Raw genomic sequence first — 16322 nt, 5'->3', positions numbered from 1 at the left:
TTTGGGCTTTTTACTGTACTAACTCATGAAAGCAATTAAGGATTCTAATCCTTTTTTTCATATTTCTTTCCAATTTCCCCGCTCTTTCACTATTACTCCAATAGGATCAACTTTCTTTTGGGGCAAAGGAAATCAAGAGGCAATTATAGGTGATTTATGCGTAAAGGCAAACCAAGTCTTATGCTCTCATAATAAGATTTCAGGTTTATAATTTCTAAAAAATATTTTTCCATTAAAATTTTTATATATATATAATCTAAGTGTTTTTAATTTGGTTTTAATCGAATTGATTTAATTATGTTAATAAATCGGTTATTGAAAATAATTTTTAAAAAATTTTAATTTTTGATTAATTTGATTTTTGAATTGAATTATGTAAAATTTATTCATTTCATTACAAGTTATTAGAGTTTTTAACTTAATATTTTGACGTTTAAATATTTTTATTAAATGATTTTATTTAATTTATTTCATATATGAGAAAATAAAAATTTAAAATATAATTTAACTTAATGTATTTTATTATTTGATTAATCGAAAAAATTAATCGAATTGATCGAATTAATCGATTAATTTTTAAAATTAAAAAATTTGATTCGATTAATAAAAATAAAATAACATAAGTCGATTTTGAATAATTCGATTCAAAATTAATTAAGCCAACCAAATAAATATCCCTAAATCTAACTCATTACTTACTGTACTTCAATAGTATCAAGATGAGAATTGTAGCATAAGTAAAGGCAAAAATTGTAGTCTGAGCAAAACATACCTTATCCACGTCTAAGACTTAAATTATGTCTCATGTTTAGTCCTGTAATATATCAAAGATGCAGGTAGTCCTATAACAATAAAGTTTTCTCAATCCAGAATATATGTATACAGTGATGTTTTACGGAATACTCTCCTCACAGTCTGTGACACATCGCAATCTGCATTTGTTATTCAATTAAACCAGATTGAGGCTATTCAGAACTTGTACAAGCATCGCTACTTGAAACACAACAGAAAGCAACTATAATATTAACAGAGAGATTGATGAGATTTTAACCATCTAAATCTCCAACATAGTTTTCGTCGTGATCTTGAAATCCTTTCACTCAGGCTGCTATCCGGACATGCCTGGCCTGAAACCTCTCTCTGCCGGCTCCTGAAATCCAATGTTCTCCACTGCTCCTATGGTCTTGAACAAACGCATTTTGTTTATCTCTGCCATTACGTATCGGTGAAGCAGCCGGCTGCGTATGTCCACAAGTGAGCGTATCTTTGTTAGCTTCCGCTGGCCGTTTAAGTGAGTCGACCTCCATGAATCAAGTTGTGCGTCGCACTGTTTGTCGCTGTAAGCTCTCGTGCTCTCTGATGGACAAAATCTTGTAGATTTGAGGGTCTTTGGAAGGCAGGGGTGCTCTCCTTGTTGAAGATTCAAATCAAAGTCATCTTCATAATTGATGCAAGAGTACTGGAACGAGTTCATAGAACAACTGGGACTTGCATCTCCATTGCTGACTATATCTGCTAGAATCAGCATGTATTGTCAAATTTAGGACAGCAAAAGAAGACAGATCATATAGAGAAGCAAGATAACAGGTTTTCCAATGATGGCCGAGCTGTTGATAACGATTAAACGTACCTTGGGGCCAATTGCAATTGGAAGTCACGTTTTTCCCATGATGAAATTTAGTTTCGTAGGAAGAAACGAAATTTGGGAGGGAAACTTGGGAGGAAGAATGAGAGGAGGTAGCATAGAAAGGATGGTAGATTCCATTATGGTCATCATCTTCGTCGTCATCTTCATACATGAAGCTGTGCTGATGATGCACTTGAGTGGAGCCCCAGTCCTTCCAAGTTGGAACGAGGGAAGATATCTCCTCCTCTATCATATCAGCAATCTCCAATGGTTCCCAGTCATTGATCTCCAATTCTTTAACCATCTCCAAGGCAACATCAATTGCAGTGTCATTTACTATGTCAAAGGGAAAATAGATGTTCTGAGCAAGGCCTGTAATAAGGGAAACCATTAATTAAGAATGTATAAGGCATGCAATATGACATGTTGCACGCTGTTGACAGAAATTGAACCTTGTTAAGACAGATTTAGATTAGTCCAATAAATATTTTTTTGAAGATTTCATCACTTTGGATGAATTTCTTCGGTATGTAAACAATGGTAATCAAGAGTTTTCACATTGCGTTAAAACATGAAAGCTAATCGATGGTAATAATATGCAGAAATTAGAATTTCTTCAGATTAACACCAAAAGGTAGTGTATAGCACAAAAACTTAAGGCAGTACCTTCCTTGTGTGTAATCTGTACTTCGAGAAAAATAGTGTCATTTTCAGGATCCATTGTGCCAGTTATTGACATGTCAGTACTCCTTGTTGGATCAACCTCCACAGAAGGCACTAGCTCAGCGACTGAGCCATTAGGAGTTAGTTTTTGGCTCAAGAGTCTAGGGATGGGCAGCTGATTCATTTCATCAGAGGCCAAAAATGGGTGAAGCAAGAGTTCATGGGCGGGCAACCTTTTAGAAGCATTCTCCAGGCACTTCCCAACAAACCTCATGGCTTCCTCATCTTGAATCCTGTAGAATGCCTCTGGCAACTTTCCCTGGAGAGTAAAGAAGCAATATAGCACTTACATGTTAATTCAGTGGTTGACTTTATTGAAGTTAATGAACCTGAATACAACTCACCGAAGTCACTTTCTTGTAGATTTGAGCCGGATTGGAGCACTCACTATACGGATACTCGGAAGTAAGCATCTCTAATACGCACATGCCAAAGGAGTATATGTCGACTAGCTCATTGTAATTCTCCTCGTATAGCTCTGGTGCCATAAATTCTGGTGTACCTAGTGTTTATATATAAAGATATATATGCATGGTTACCTTTAAAATCAGACAGACTTGATTAATTTTATAAAATTTCAGAGGATGATGGAAATTGAGAGCATACCTATAACACTATGGGCGTGTTGTGACCCGCGGAGAATGGCAGCTAGTCCAAGATCACCAATCTTAACTTGTCCAAGGTGACCATTGACAAAGATGTTATCACACTTAAGATCTCTATGTATCACCGGAGGGTCATTGCCATGCAGATACGCTAGACCATGTAGAATTTGGCGAGACCAGTTCTTAATTGCTCGCATATCGACACGCTGGTACCTCTTTCTGTACCTGTATTACATGCTACAACATATTAAAAATAACACTACAATAACACTTCACAAATGTATCTGTTCAACTGACAGCAAGGTCTTCTGATTAGTACTCTCTAAGGGTCCCGGATGTGAACATCTCAGTGATGAAGTTGAAAGTTCTACGATCAATATCGACCCAAGATATGTAGAATCGCATGATGGAATCATGGTTGAGGTTCTTGAGGAGGTGGACCTCAGAGTAAAGCCGCTGCAATTCCTCTGGTGAACGGAAGACATCATTAAGCTTCACCTGGTTCCATGCCACCTCCATTGCAAGGACCTCATCAAATGCCCTATACACTGTCTTCATGGCTCCTTTACCAAGAATCTCCCTGAACTGCAGGGAAGAGAAATTCTCATGTATCGTCACATATTCAGTCATTTTAAAACTTAAACAATCAATGAACAATTCCTTCATCTATATGATCAGGAAATTAATAGATTGAATATCCCGGCATCTACTATCATTTTGATATATAATTAATGAGTCATCAATGTTTATATCAGATAAATCTAAGAGATTAACATCAAAAACTGTTGTCTAAATTTCTAGCTAGGGAAATTGAAAGAATCTCTTCAGTGCGTTAATTGGAACATTAGAATAGTGGTGCAGGAGAGTTAATTATATTATTATTCTATACATGAAACAATCTCACAAGGCCGTTGACCGAAGGAATATGGATCAAGTAGTTCAATTTTTATAAGCAATCTTAAACTAATCTTGAACTATAGATCATGAATTATGCTTAAAACCAATTTCGTTCCAAGGATTCTTTGTTATGTTTAATGCTGTAGCAGACACTATATATAGTTATATTTTTTTATTAATCTTATCTAACTGACGATTTTTCCCAATATTACATCAAAGAAAAAGAATCAAAACACCACATCACAAAAAAAGAACTGTACCAAACAATTGTTACTGAAAAGAAGGCACCCTCAAGTCAATATGACATGCAATTTATCCATTATCATTGCAAAAGATGTTGGGATATTTCATTCATACTCAACAGCTGATTTTATTGAACCTAAAGCAAGAAAATTAAGTTCATCTTCAATTCATGCATCAATCAAAAAGCAAAAATTTAGAGTCAATGAACAAAAACTTACACGTCCATACCGACCAGATGGATCGGTTTCAACGTATCCAAGCTGAGATTTAACTCCATCAACACATCCTCCTAGACGTGTTTTGTACATGGTCTGAGAAATCAGGCACCCTCAAAACCTCTCGGGGTTATTGTAATAAAAAAATCTTCAGAACACAACTATTTTTATCTACTTGTATAATTCAAGAACAAGTACAGATAGGATTATAGAAGAAAGAAACTTGATGATGATCGTATGGAGATGAACTAGATGATCCGAGGCTTTCCTTCATGATTTTCATAGGAAAAAACACCAAACAATACCCAAAACAGCCTTGAATAATCGACACTGAGCATAATCCAAGCCATTTCCACAACTGCGTGAGAGAAGCCGTAGTAGTCAGTGGAAACCATTTAGTCCTTTGAGAGAGAGACAAGAGTCACGAATATATGTTGGTATAAACAGATACTGTCGAAGAAGATTTTTAGAGCCAAAAGAAAAAACTGTAGGTGTAGGCAAAGACTGTTGAGAGGTTGGTATGGTGGGAAAAGAGAATAGTTCGTGTCAACCAATGGGAAAAAGGAAAAAGCCTTTTGTTAAGCAAATGATATCAAATCTGGGTTTGTGGAGGAGAATCGTCTTCTGGGGTATGAAACAGAAATTCTACAAATTGAATTGATATGTGGGAGTTGGATATTGGCAAGAAACTAGACTTCTAAACTTGAAAAACCTATGGCTAAGCTTTGACAGCACCATTTGTGGAGGAGAAAGCAATCGCAAGGATAGATTTTGGATTCGGATGAGCTAAAAGATTACAGATTGTGAGATATCTGAGAGAGAGAAAGGCTTTTTTGGTTGCAAATTAACAAGAAAACTGTGGAAAGGGAGGGTTGGCGATGAAAATATAAAGAAGAAAGATGAGAAGCAGATGGGATGGGAAACAGCGCTGATCCTTCCTACCAAATTACAAAGCTGACGCAATTTGACACTAAAAATATATAATGCATAATGTTCATAGTAAGAGTTCATGTTTGATTTATATTATTAATTAGAGTAAATTGAAAGAATTTTAACGAAATATTTCATATTAATTTCTAAACTATCAAAAGGTTTTTTTATATATAAAAAACTATCAAAAGTTACTTATTTCTCTCCAAATATATAAACTCGCCGTGATCGTTTCATCAAAATTTTGCCAAGTTTACATAACGTACGTACAAATATGAAAATTTTATATAATTATAATTTTGAAATTAATATATATATATATATATATACCTTTTTCTTTTCTCTCTAACTTTTCTGTTCTCCACTCCTTGAATAAAAACAAAGCTTGAAACTTAAAACCTAGGTTTAAGTGGTTGAGCAGTGGGTTGTTAATTGATTAGATCCAAGTGGTAGAGCTTTCGTTTGATAATTGATTGCTTTGGTTATCAATTTATTTTTTTTGCAAAGTGGCAATTTTTTTATCTGAAAATTCGTATATTTATATAATATAAAATATTAATAATTGATATATTTATATTATATTTTATATAAAAATTATATATTATAATTTATATTGATATGAAAATATAAAATAATATTTATTATTTCATTAAATTTATATAAAATTTTTATTAAAATTTTAAATTATATTATTTTTATGATAATTTTTTTATATTTTTATATCATATCATCAATTATATTTTAAATTATTAAATTTTTTTTCCTTTGTTTCTAAACTAGTAGAATCGTGAGCATAAAAAATGAAAGGAAATTTTCTACACCAGATCCCAATAGCCACCGTCAACATCACCAATAGTAACCCCCAAAACCATCATATACAGTTTCACTTCCACTTAAACAATTAATACCCATAAATAAGACATAAAAAAAAAAAAAATCACCAAAAAGCTAGCTCAGCAGCCTACATAAGAAACCCACAACACCACACGGCAAGAAATGTACAAAAAAATTCAAAATAAAATAAAAAAAAAAGAAAATAGAGTTTCGAGCTTAAGTGAGTTTAAATATATTAATATGTGAAAAATTATTTAATACTGATAATGAAAATTTTTAATTATATAAACAAAATTAAAATAATAACACATATCTCATTTTTTTTTAAATTAATTATTTTAAATATAAAAAAACATGTCATCATCTTAATTTCGTATATAAAATTAAAAAAATTTATTATGATAATTTCTCCTTATATATAAGTAAAATGTTTGTGTACACTTCCAAAAAATTTTCAAAAATTTTGAATTTTTTTTTTTAATTTTAGTGCCCTTTTTTTTTTGGTATATTTGCTTTGTTTAAAATGGAAATGGCAAATTATGAACTTTTTTTTTTTTTTTAAAGAGAACTGTTGCTCCCAGTGCTCAATTATTAAAGAGAATCTGAGTTATACCTTTCAACCAGAAATAGTACTTTTAGTTTGGTGGGGGTCTTCTAAATTGGATTGGAAAGCACTGTCTAGGGACATTAGCTAATTGCGTGGATGCCATAATGAAATTTTCAATAATATTAAGAGAAGAAGAATCAAAATTGTTGAAATCCAACTTCAATTTTTTAACAATTTATCTCATGTAAAAAAATGATTGAATCATTTAAAATTAAATCTCATGGTTCTCAATGAATTTTTTCTATATAAAAAAAATCATAATCCAGTAAATAATAAGAGAAGAAGAATCGTAAATGTTGTTACCGAAATTTAATTTTTTAAGAATTGATCTGAATAAATCATTGCAGCTAAATCTCGTACTCTAAATACAACAGTGATTTAGTGAAAATCTTTAAATCCCAGAAATATATAGTATCATATAATGAAGTTTTGAAGTATTGCAGTAGGTGCTGATGAGTATAGGGATGGTATTGCCATCGTTGACATTCATGTAAGTGGTCCATAGAGACAGGCAGACACATCAGATATGTTCAAATTCAATAATGCATTCAATGATCAAATCTTAAAATTTAGTATTCAAAACCCCCCTTAAAAAAAATTTAAGAGTTAACGGAAGTTATCTTATCTCTAAGGTTAGAGTAAATTAACAACTTAATTGAAATTTACGGATCAATTAAACTTTCACTTCATTAGAAAATTTTTTGAAATTACAGATTATCTACCAACAAATAACCATGAAATGATTCAAACCTGAATACTAATACATTTAGCATTTGTCCCTTACCACTTTTGCCAAACCTCGTTGGTAGAACTCAACATCTGTTCACAAAGATATAGTGAAAAAGATACATGGCTTCAAACTTTATGGACAAAACAAGTAAATGCAAATATAAATTTTTCATTTAAATTAATTAAGATGATAAATGATGCATGGAAGAAATCTTATATAATTAACCAAACAAACAAATCAATCATATAATTTTTAATTTTTATGAAATTAAAAATTATATAAATTGACAAGTTGTCCCTAATTAAATTTTGTTGATTTTTTTAAAAATAAAAATAGACCATAGAAGAAATCTTAACCTCAATTTCATGTTTACTTTTTCAATCATCCATCCATAAAAAAAAAAAAAAAAGGTGTAGGAAGGAAAGATTGAAAATGAAACACAAAGCGTGCAATTTCCAATATAGAAATTACAGTTTGGAGAGGTGATTGATTGAGTTGGGTGAATGAATCCAATACCTTTTTCTTTGAGTGAAGAGTTGACAAAAATTACAACCTTTCCTTTTCATTTCCTTATCGTTTGCACCTATTATTATATGCAATTGACATCATTATTATTATTATTTTTTTAACTTCTCCACATAATTTGTACGAGTGTACAGGGGAGGGGTTGACCATTTGTGATTGTGCATTAGGTATGGTATAAGGTTGTAATAATTTTGTAGAAATTTGTACATGTCTGAATCTGATTTTGCCACTTTGTTTCTTTCGTTTTTCTTGGTTTGTCTCAACCATGCAGCATTAAATGACAATTTCAAACGTTTAAGACTGTTTTGAGTTGATTTTTTTTAATTATAATATAAGTTTGACCAAAAAACAAAATCGCAATTGGAGAAAAGAAAAGAGATGACCATAAATTTTCTTTTATCATAAACCAAACGTTCTTTCATGAATCTCACACATGAAAGACGATTAGAAGTATATTAGAAAATAATATAAAAATAATCCATATATAATCCTTCCCTCCACTCACTCTTCCTTTTAATTTCTCATGGCTTTTTATTAAACATATTGATTATGATTTATATATTTGTATCATGTAAAATAATAAAATTTATATTTATATTATATTTTACATAAAAATTATATATTACTATTTATATTAATATAAAAATATAAAATATATATTTTTATTTTATTAAATTCATATATAATTATTATTAAAATTTTAAATCGAATCACTTTTATATTTTTTATTATATTATATTCATATTATATTATCATATCATATTTTAATTTGTCTAACCTACTTTTTATAACTTCAAGATGGGTACGAAACAGTACTGAGGTTGGCATGTATCTTACCCCAATCAAATTACAGGCCCGCCTACATGACACAAACAAACGACAAACAAAACAGTGCTGTTCTGCAGCTGGATGACAAGGGTTAGGACTGGGATTCCAAAAGCAATAAGCCGACCAGCCGAGTTTCGCCATTGGAGGAACATGCAGAAGAGAAGAAAGCTAGATATATCAAAAAAACCAGAAACATTAAACCATTACAGCTGCAAAAAGAACCCTATTTTGCGGTATAAGTTACATCAACAATCAGCGATAACAATATATGTGTCTATGCATTTTGCCAAGCACAAGTGGCAGAGACATCAAAACCTGGGCAAGAAAAAATAAAAGCATAACTTGACAATCCTATATACATGAATAACTCCCTAAAAAGTACTGCTACGATTATTAAAGGGAAATAAATTAGTAGAATGTACAAAATGCCTTTGACCCACACAAAAATAATGAAACTCCATACATATAGCTTTGGAATGGCTATGAAAGTGCCATATTCACACAAGCTGAGGCTCAGGATGGCTTTGTTAGCATTAACGGTTCTATTCTTCCAAACTTTTCAACCGAATAAATTAAGATCGTTCCTTTCTTCCCAATGTTTTCATATGGATAAAGGTGGAAAGTCTTCTTCATTTTTTAAATGGAATGATTGTACGAGTATCCTGCATGTTAGAAGAGAAAGCTCAGAGAGAATAGCATACATATTTACCCTGCTGCAAAGAATTTCCGATGAAACACTAAATTCTCAAACCTGTTCTGATCCATGCCCACAGCAGATTTTGGCCTTTGCATTCCTAGTTGTGGGTGACTTGAAATCGAGTTTTGAGCATGAGGAGAACCTGGGTTATGTTGCTTGCTACTTTCTGTAGAAGCTGACCCTAAAAGTAGGGGCCCAATTGACCCAAATTCTACAACCCTGTCTGCCTGAGGCATTGTGCCATTGGCATTAGGGGATAACACTTTTTCAAAACCAGAGTGGCAGAGATCCGAAGACCAAGATTTTCCACCACCTTGATTTAATAACTGCACTTGTGCCAGGTCCTGGCTGCTTCTCTCTGGTGAATTGGTCTCTGGAGATGTAATGGCATTGCCATTATTGCGAGGAGACCTTACTGGTGCTGGATTACTTCCCCTTGCTGTCAAGGACCTATCCCTGTAATGGTTCTGCAAAAAGATTCAAGCAAAAAACTACAATGAGACAACAAGGTCCAACCAGAAAATTTTTAACAAAAAAAAAAAAAAAAGAGCAACAGCAAAATGCCACTATGATGCTGCAAGTTAGCACCAGAGACTAAATTTCATATTTTCAGCATAAGTTTAAGAATCCCAATCCAAAGGCTTAGAATGAGTATACCGAGTTGGGGTTGGGAAAGTATGTCCCTGTTCCACGAGGCTTTGGCATTTCTTCCATTCCAAAGCCTGTGCCATGTAGCATTGGTTGTTTTGTGGGATAGTAGGCTTGCCGTTGGACAACACCATTAGCATTCACCGAGGAAATTGCATTTTGCCTGAACTGCATTGACTTTCGTACTACATCCCATGAATTCTTGCTCTGGAACTGAGAAACCAATGGTGAAGAAAGTGGAGGAACAGATGCACTGAAGGCACGGTCATAGCACCACTGACAATAATTCAAACTATGTATGTGAGTATCATAATCGCCAGACAATGAGCTCAAAGATTCCTGATTTCCAGCAGCACTACAGGAAGCAGGATAACGAGAATATCCAGGATATAGATCCTCAGATGACCAAGCAGAATTTGAAATCAACGGATGGTGCTTTGATCCAACAGGGGATTGAATCCCTTGACCAACAATCAACTGATTCTCAGTGTGATCATCATATACATTAGTACCCATCTCCTCTCTGCTTGCTGGAAGAATACCAGACCTCACATTCTTTTCCGTATGGCCGGAATTTTCCGGCTGTTTGCACTCTGCATTTTCATTTCTTATATCTCGATCATCCAAAGAAGAGATACAGAAATATTGATGAGGCGCATGCCATACATTATCTGATGAAGAAACATTCTCCTCCGCATTCGGAGGGCAAGATTTATGTGCATCATTTGAAATTACAAGACCTTGAATTCTGGAGGTTGCCAGGTCTTTAGCATCCCCAGAGGGATGCATTTCTGAAACACTTAAAGTGTTTGCATAACCTTGTGGTTCATTAAGGGTTCTACTAAAATTTGTTTCCCTCCCAGATACATTACCATTATTGACTTTGTGCAATGATCCCTCATTATCAGATCTACAATTCCCATTCATGGTACTTGAATTTGAAGATTCTGATTCACAAAACGTTTGATCTTCTTGACATGACTCTGTACCTGAAACTGATGATGTAGAAACAAATCCTCTGAATCTAGAAAATGGGGCAGGATCTTGAACATCCGGCCTCTGTCCACTGCCATGCCTATCCAGAGTGTTTGAGAAAAACTTACGAAGTTCATCTGCTATGCTTTCTTCTGCCTGGGAAAGAATCCACCCCAGCTTCCGAGCCCCATAAGTAAAAGCACTTCTTATACGATAAAAGTTCCCTACAGATGAAAAGGTACATTATGATTGACCTTTAATTCCTCTTGATCAATTCAAAAATCAAAAAATAACCATTAAAAGAAGATAGCCTGAATATCCCTTTGTCACAATATCTGAAGAACTATGTCTGCTATCTTCAAGGCTTAAAAAGTTTTGAGTTCAAATGAAAAAAATAGTGGACTTTGCTGGAAAAGTGATTCTACCTTTGCTCACACTGCGACCAAGATTATTGTTTTCTCTTAAAGGATCTACTATGTTTAGATGCTTTTTTGGGAATGTGCGTGAATTAGTCTCAAATCCCGTTGACGGAACTGAGAACTTTTCCACACATTCCGTGAGAAAATCATTGCTGAACAGTAAATCTCCCCCACCATTTTCGGGCGTCTCAACTACAAAAGAAAAGATCAATGACATAAGCAACTTAATCATGTATAGAGTAAAGCAAACATAATTGGGCATGAAAGCAAAATGAAGTTGCTCACCCACAACATCTGGCAGCGAGGATATATGGATCAGACCATTCAAACTGATGCAGTAGTTGTCCCAATCAAATTTGCTAAAGTAATCCAAAAATTTATATAAAACCTGTAAAATATTCAATCAGTTACATTTATGTGATCAATTTGTTTATACTGCCAAAATTCCTGCAGCACTCACTGCTAAAGGACCATCTAGTGATGAGTGGAATAGATGGAAAATGTACAGCACCAAAGTCTCCAAAGCATAGGTAGAAATCAAGCCATGATGAGCCCCAAGAATACGACTCTCATAGTAGCACCAAGCCTTTATCAATATAATACTGCGTTTAAATAGATGATCTTTTCCAATAAGACGATCAACCTGTAAAATTACCAGGGATGTTAATTTAAAAAAAAAAAAAGAAAAAGGCACATTTCTGCTTGATACCCGATATGATATATAGCCACCCCCATAATCATGCCAGCTATCCCAATATGTACATACATGGAAAGATAGTATAACAGAAATCTTATATCCATATCTCAATTTTAACATAGATCTGCTAACATTGACACGTGAAATGAGGACAGAGAAGAAGTTGATTACCATCTATTTAATGAGAGAGAGGGAGAGAGAATATTTTTTTTTCTATTTGCAGATGACCTCAATTAAATTGTAAGTAAATGGCTTTCATTCCCAAATTCTTATAATTTAACCTACCTGCTCAAGAAAGCACAAGGTACATAGCCCCCCTAACTGATTAAAAGAGATATCAACCACAATGTTCTGCACCAGACACTTTACAAGCTTAACCTGCCACCAGAGAAGCCAAATTTTATGATCACCATCTACATAAGAGATTAAAAAATTTCTGAAATGTACATTTTTCCAACAAAAAATCATCTCAAATCATATGTGTGGGGAGTATCTCATATAATGCAAGAGAATATAAATATGTAATCATTTCCATTATGCATACCAATCAAATATAGGATGGTAAAGAAAACCATGTAGTAAAATCCTTGCCAAGTAAAAGAACCAACATATTTTAATAAGGCCATGGATGCACCATAATCTGTTTAATGAGATTAATCTCCTACTCTCTAAATCACGAAGCTATAAATTGTTCATACTCATGAAGCAAAATTTTCAGACACCCTTGCTACAGAGGGATATAGTTGCTTGGATACTCTAAGGTATCCACACACTAGTGACAAAGGACAAATAGTTATATACCCCAGTCCACAAATTGACAAAGAAGATCAACTTGATCAGCATACAACAAAAGATATTTACCTGGGGAAAACAATTAAATGGCTGCAAATATAAAATGAATGGTTGTGGCAAATATCAGAATGGTACAAAAGATGAAAGGTTGACCTCTTACTAAAGCTTAGTTAAAGTATCTGCAAAATATAAATAAATAAACCTTATAAAAATTTTCCTTCTGTACTTGAGAAAAGAAAACACAACTTTGAGACGAGTAGTTAGGATCTATGATATGACACAATGCAAAAAGTGCATAGGCAACATATTTTACAAAAGAAACTGTTACCCTCAACAAATCAGCAATAAAATGCTGCATAGCAGAAAGTGTTGGTTGCCATCCTCCAAATTCCACCCATAAAACTATAATTTCTGTTTGAAAGCAAACTTAATATCTCCAAGACTACAGCTAAGAAGTAGAGATGACCAGACAAATTATGCACAATCCTAAAGTGGAAAATATTATTGTGGTCTTTAAGAGTATAACATTTAATTGGAGAAAATATTCCATGTGGATAGCATATATCACCATCTGAGCATTGAAATCATTAGTCCTAGTGTTTTTCCAGAAACAGCATTCATCAAAATGACAATAAGAAAACATGTAGGTGAATCAAAATAATTTTCTGCTAAGTTGTCCATGTAATAATGACCCTAAAATAAACGGTTGAGTTGGAGAATTACAAAATGAATATAGACATAAATGTAAACAACAAAAAATAAGGGATGAAGTAAACCTAATGTAAACAGGTTAGTCTCTTATGCATTCAGAGAACAAATAATTTCACTCAACAAAGATCTGTATTAGGAAGTTAAAAACCTCTGCCCGAATTAATTGGACATCCTTCACCACAAACTCTGCAGCACTATTACGGTCTTCTCTTTCAAGGACAGAACATACATAATTGGCCAGAGCCTCCTCAAAGTTTAGGACACCAAAGACTGTCAAATCAATATCTCCATCAGGAAGATAGGTCTTCAAAGGCACTGACCCAAATGGAAATACCTGTAATAAATACAAGATAAATTATTAATATCTATCTGAACTGTTCACTAGTTCAAATCAAATATTCTTACAATCATGATCACAATAATAAATAACTATGAGAACAAGAAAAACAAAAGGATGAAAATTTTGAAAGATGAGATATAGGTCCCCACTGGTAATATTGAAATAAAATGTACAAATTACTCCGTCATCAACAGTCAGATTCCCTACAGCTGCAAACAATAAGGGGGCAGTTGGTTCGCAGAATCTTGGATTCCGGGGGAAAGTATGATATTAGGGAAAATTTGATACCCGGGGTTTTGTTTGATTTTCAGGGCATCCCATAATCAAATTCACTCATTTGGTTGGGGGGAATCTTGGTTTATTAATTCATATATAATTACCATAATCTATTTGATAAGCTGTAGGCAACCTTTTATTTTGTTTTAATACAAAAAACCCAAACAACAAATGATGCCTTATGCAGTAAAAGAAAATAAATATTTTAATTTTTTTAATTAAATATACCCAATTATGGCATTTAACTAGACATCAAGCCGTAATTGCTGTACTAAAATATAAAAAAAAAAATCAATTATGGCATTTGGAAGAGCTAAATGCCTTCTTTGTTTTTGTAAATATGTTGGAAAAAGCATCAAATAAGGTGTTTGTAAAAAGGAAACACCTTATTTGAATGGGTCAAATAAAGCGTATGTTCAAAGAAATGCCTTATTTGATGCTTTTGTAAAGATTCTGAAAAAAGTATCAATTAAGGTGTTTGTTCAATGCCAACGCCTTAATTAATATCAATTAAGGCGTTGGCATTTTAAGGAAGAAAGGCCTTAATTGATTAAAACTGAATTTTTCCTTAATTGCCACATATTAAAACTGAATTAAAATTAAGGCAAAAAAAATTTTTTTTAAAAGCTAAAACTAAGTTTCAGACTTGCTTTTCAAATGGGTAACGGACATGTGACAAAATTTTTATTCAAGTTAAATTTGGAAATAAGGCAACTTCCCCTCCCTAGAATCCTAAAATACCACAGGGTGAGATGGGTTTCTGATTCCGGGATTTTGGATACCATTGGGGATCTGACATTTCCCCCCATAATCGGATTACCTTAAACCAATCTTGGGAAACAAATACCCACCATCAAGATTCCGGTGGAATATTTGTGGATTCCCTCGAACTAAACACACTCTAAATGACAAATATCCCAACCGATTTTTAAATCCAAGGTAATTGAAATTAAGTGCTTTGCCAACTTGAAGTAAGTTTAAAAGATTTTAATAATCTATTTCAAGGTAAACGGACAGAGTTTGACCAAAGTAATACCACCACAGATGTCAAATACTTAAAAGCACCCCATTAATAGCCTTATCATTGCATCCAACTCCAGGTAGAGGAGAAGTCGACTACCTATGACGGTCACAACAATGGAACATTAACATGATAAAAGCCTCATCCATGTAATAGAATTCAAAAGTTCCACATGGGTTGATATCTACAACAACTATTAAGTCTTGTCAACAAATTTCATCTACAAAGCACATTTGGTTATGACAGAACACTCCTCTTTCTACATAATCAAGTAATGGAGCTCCGTTTTGTCGGAAGCCACATTACCTTACACCTAATTGGAGGTCCTTGAAGCAGGAACATCAACAGCAAACCACCGCCATTCTTCATTTTAGTTTAATCAACAAAACCTAACCCTATTTTCCCTTAAATTAGATATTTCTTTTCCTATTACTCCAAACAAACATAAGAGTTCATCTTAAGCTCTACTCCAGTCTAAAAATCAAGTCCTGATAACAAATACAGTAGTAATTTCCAACTAAATTCCTAATTTAACAATGTTAACATTCCATCACATGAAAATAATGAAATTATAGCACAATTTGATGATCAATTAAAAGCTGAACTAATGTTTGATAATCTGACCTCGCAACCAAGATAATTCCTAATTAATCTCTGAACGTAATCTATAACCGCTTTTCTTCTCTCTTCTGAAACAACGGTTGGCCGAACCTGGGCCATGATCCCTTGCGTCGCTTTCTCAGCCTTTGTCCAATACTCCGAACCAATTCCCGCTTGATTCGATGATGAAGATGATGACGATGATGATCTCTCTTCCGACGCAACACCGTTTGGCTCAGGCGACCAATCTCGGAGATCACCCATCAAAAACTTCAAAATTACCCCTCTCCTCCCAACGGAAACCAATTCCCCGCTCTCACGCCTCAACAGAACGACAGACAGATCATTCACGCGCTTCGATTCGCCGCGGCCTCAATCCAAC

At 33.7% G+C, this 16322-nt stretch overlaps 2 protein-coding genes across 4 annotated transcripts; both read right to left on the bottom strand.

Annotated features, from left to right (window-relative positions):
- Positions 1–822: 822 nt before the first annotated feature.
- LOC111307626 (putative serine/threonine-protein kinase WNK5) lies at positions 823–5260 on the bottom strand. Of its 2 annotated transcripts, none has more exons than XM_089752011.1 (7): positions 4314–5260; positions 3253–3540; positions 2957–3180; positions 2695–2852; positions 2294–2609; positions 1631–1999; positions 823–1512 (listed from the first exon to the last, which is right to left on the bottom strand). In XM_089752011.1, the coding sequence occupies exons 2-7, from the start codon at positions 3441–3443 to the stop codon at positions 1109–1111; spliced, it is 1662 nt and encodes a 553-aa protein (XP_089608137.1). In that variant the 5' UTR covers positions 3444–3540; positions 4314–5260; the 3' UTR covers positions 823–1108. The 2 variants fall into 2 exon arrangements, with proteins under 2 accessions (XP_089608137.1, XP_022761409.2); XM_022905674.2 differs by having other exon boundaries at positions 3275–3540.
- Positions 5261–8939: 3679 nt separating this feature from the next.
- Positions 8940–16322, bottom strand: LOC111307625 (uncharacterized). Of its 2 annotated transcripts, none has more exons than XM_022905671.2 (9): positions 15965–16322; positions 13852–14037; positions 12486–12578; positions 11964–12146; positions 11789–11891; positions 11510–11695; positions 10119–11308; positions 9516–9928; positions 8940–9426 (listed from the first exon to the last, which is right to left on the bottom strand). In XM_022905671.2, exons 1-9 carry the CDS (start codon positions 16202–16204, stop codon positions 9366–9368), a joined length of 2655 nt encoding a protein of 884 aa, XP_022761406.2. In that variant the 5' UTR covers positions 16205–16322; the 3' UTR covers positions 8940–9365. The 2 variants fall into 2 exon arrangements, with proteins under 2 accessions (XP_022761406.2, XP_022761407.2); XM_022905672.2 differs by having other exon boundaries at positions 12015–12146.

This window comes from Durio zibethinus, chromosome 22 (assembly GCF_047325235.1).
Source record: "Durio zibethinus cultivar Kanyao isolate XHJ-2024 chromosome 22, ASM4732523v1, whole genome shotgun sequence".
Classification (NCBI taxonomy): domain Eukaryota; kingdom Viridiplantae; phylum Streptophyta; class Magnoliopsida; order Malvales; family Malvaceae; genus Durio; species Durio zibethinus.
Note: the sequence above shows the minus strand (reverse complement) of the source record. Positions and strands in the feature narration are given on the sequence as shown.

Bases quoted from the DNA above. Each gene is read 5' to 3' on its own strand.
- LOC111307626 (XM_022905674.2), bottom strand. From the start codon at position 4,403: ATGTACAAAACACGTCTAGGAGGATGTGTTGATGGAGTTAAATCTCAG. The intron at 2,610-2,694 runs GTGAGTTGTATT...TTTACTCTCCAG, and splicing joins TCTACAAGAAAGTGACTTCG to GGAAAGTTGCCAGAGGCATT. The intron at 2,000-2,293 runs GTACTGCCTTAA...CCCTTATTACAG, and splicing joins ACAGATTACACACAAGGAAG to GCCTTGCTCAGAACATCTAT.
- LOC111307625 (XM_022905671.2), bottom strand. From the start codon at position 16,204: ATGGGTGATCTCCGAGATTGGTCGCCTGAGCCAAACGGTGTTGCGTCG. The intron at 11,892-11,963 runs GTGAGTGCTGCA...AATATTTTACAG, and splicing joins CACTAGATGGTCCTTTAGCA to GTTTTATATAAATTTTTGGA. The intron at 9,929-10,118 runs GTATACTCATTC...ATCTTTTTGCAG, and splicing joins ACTTTCCCAACCCCAACTCG to AACCATTACAGGGATAGGTC.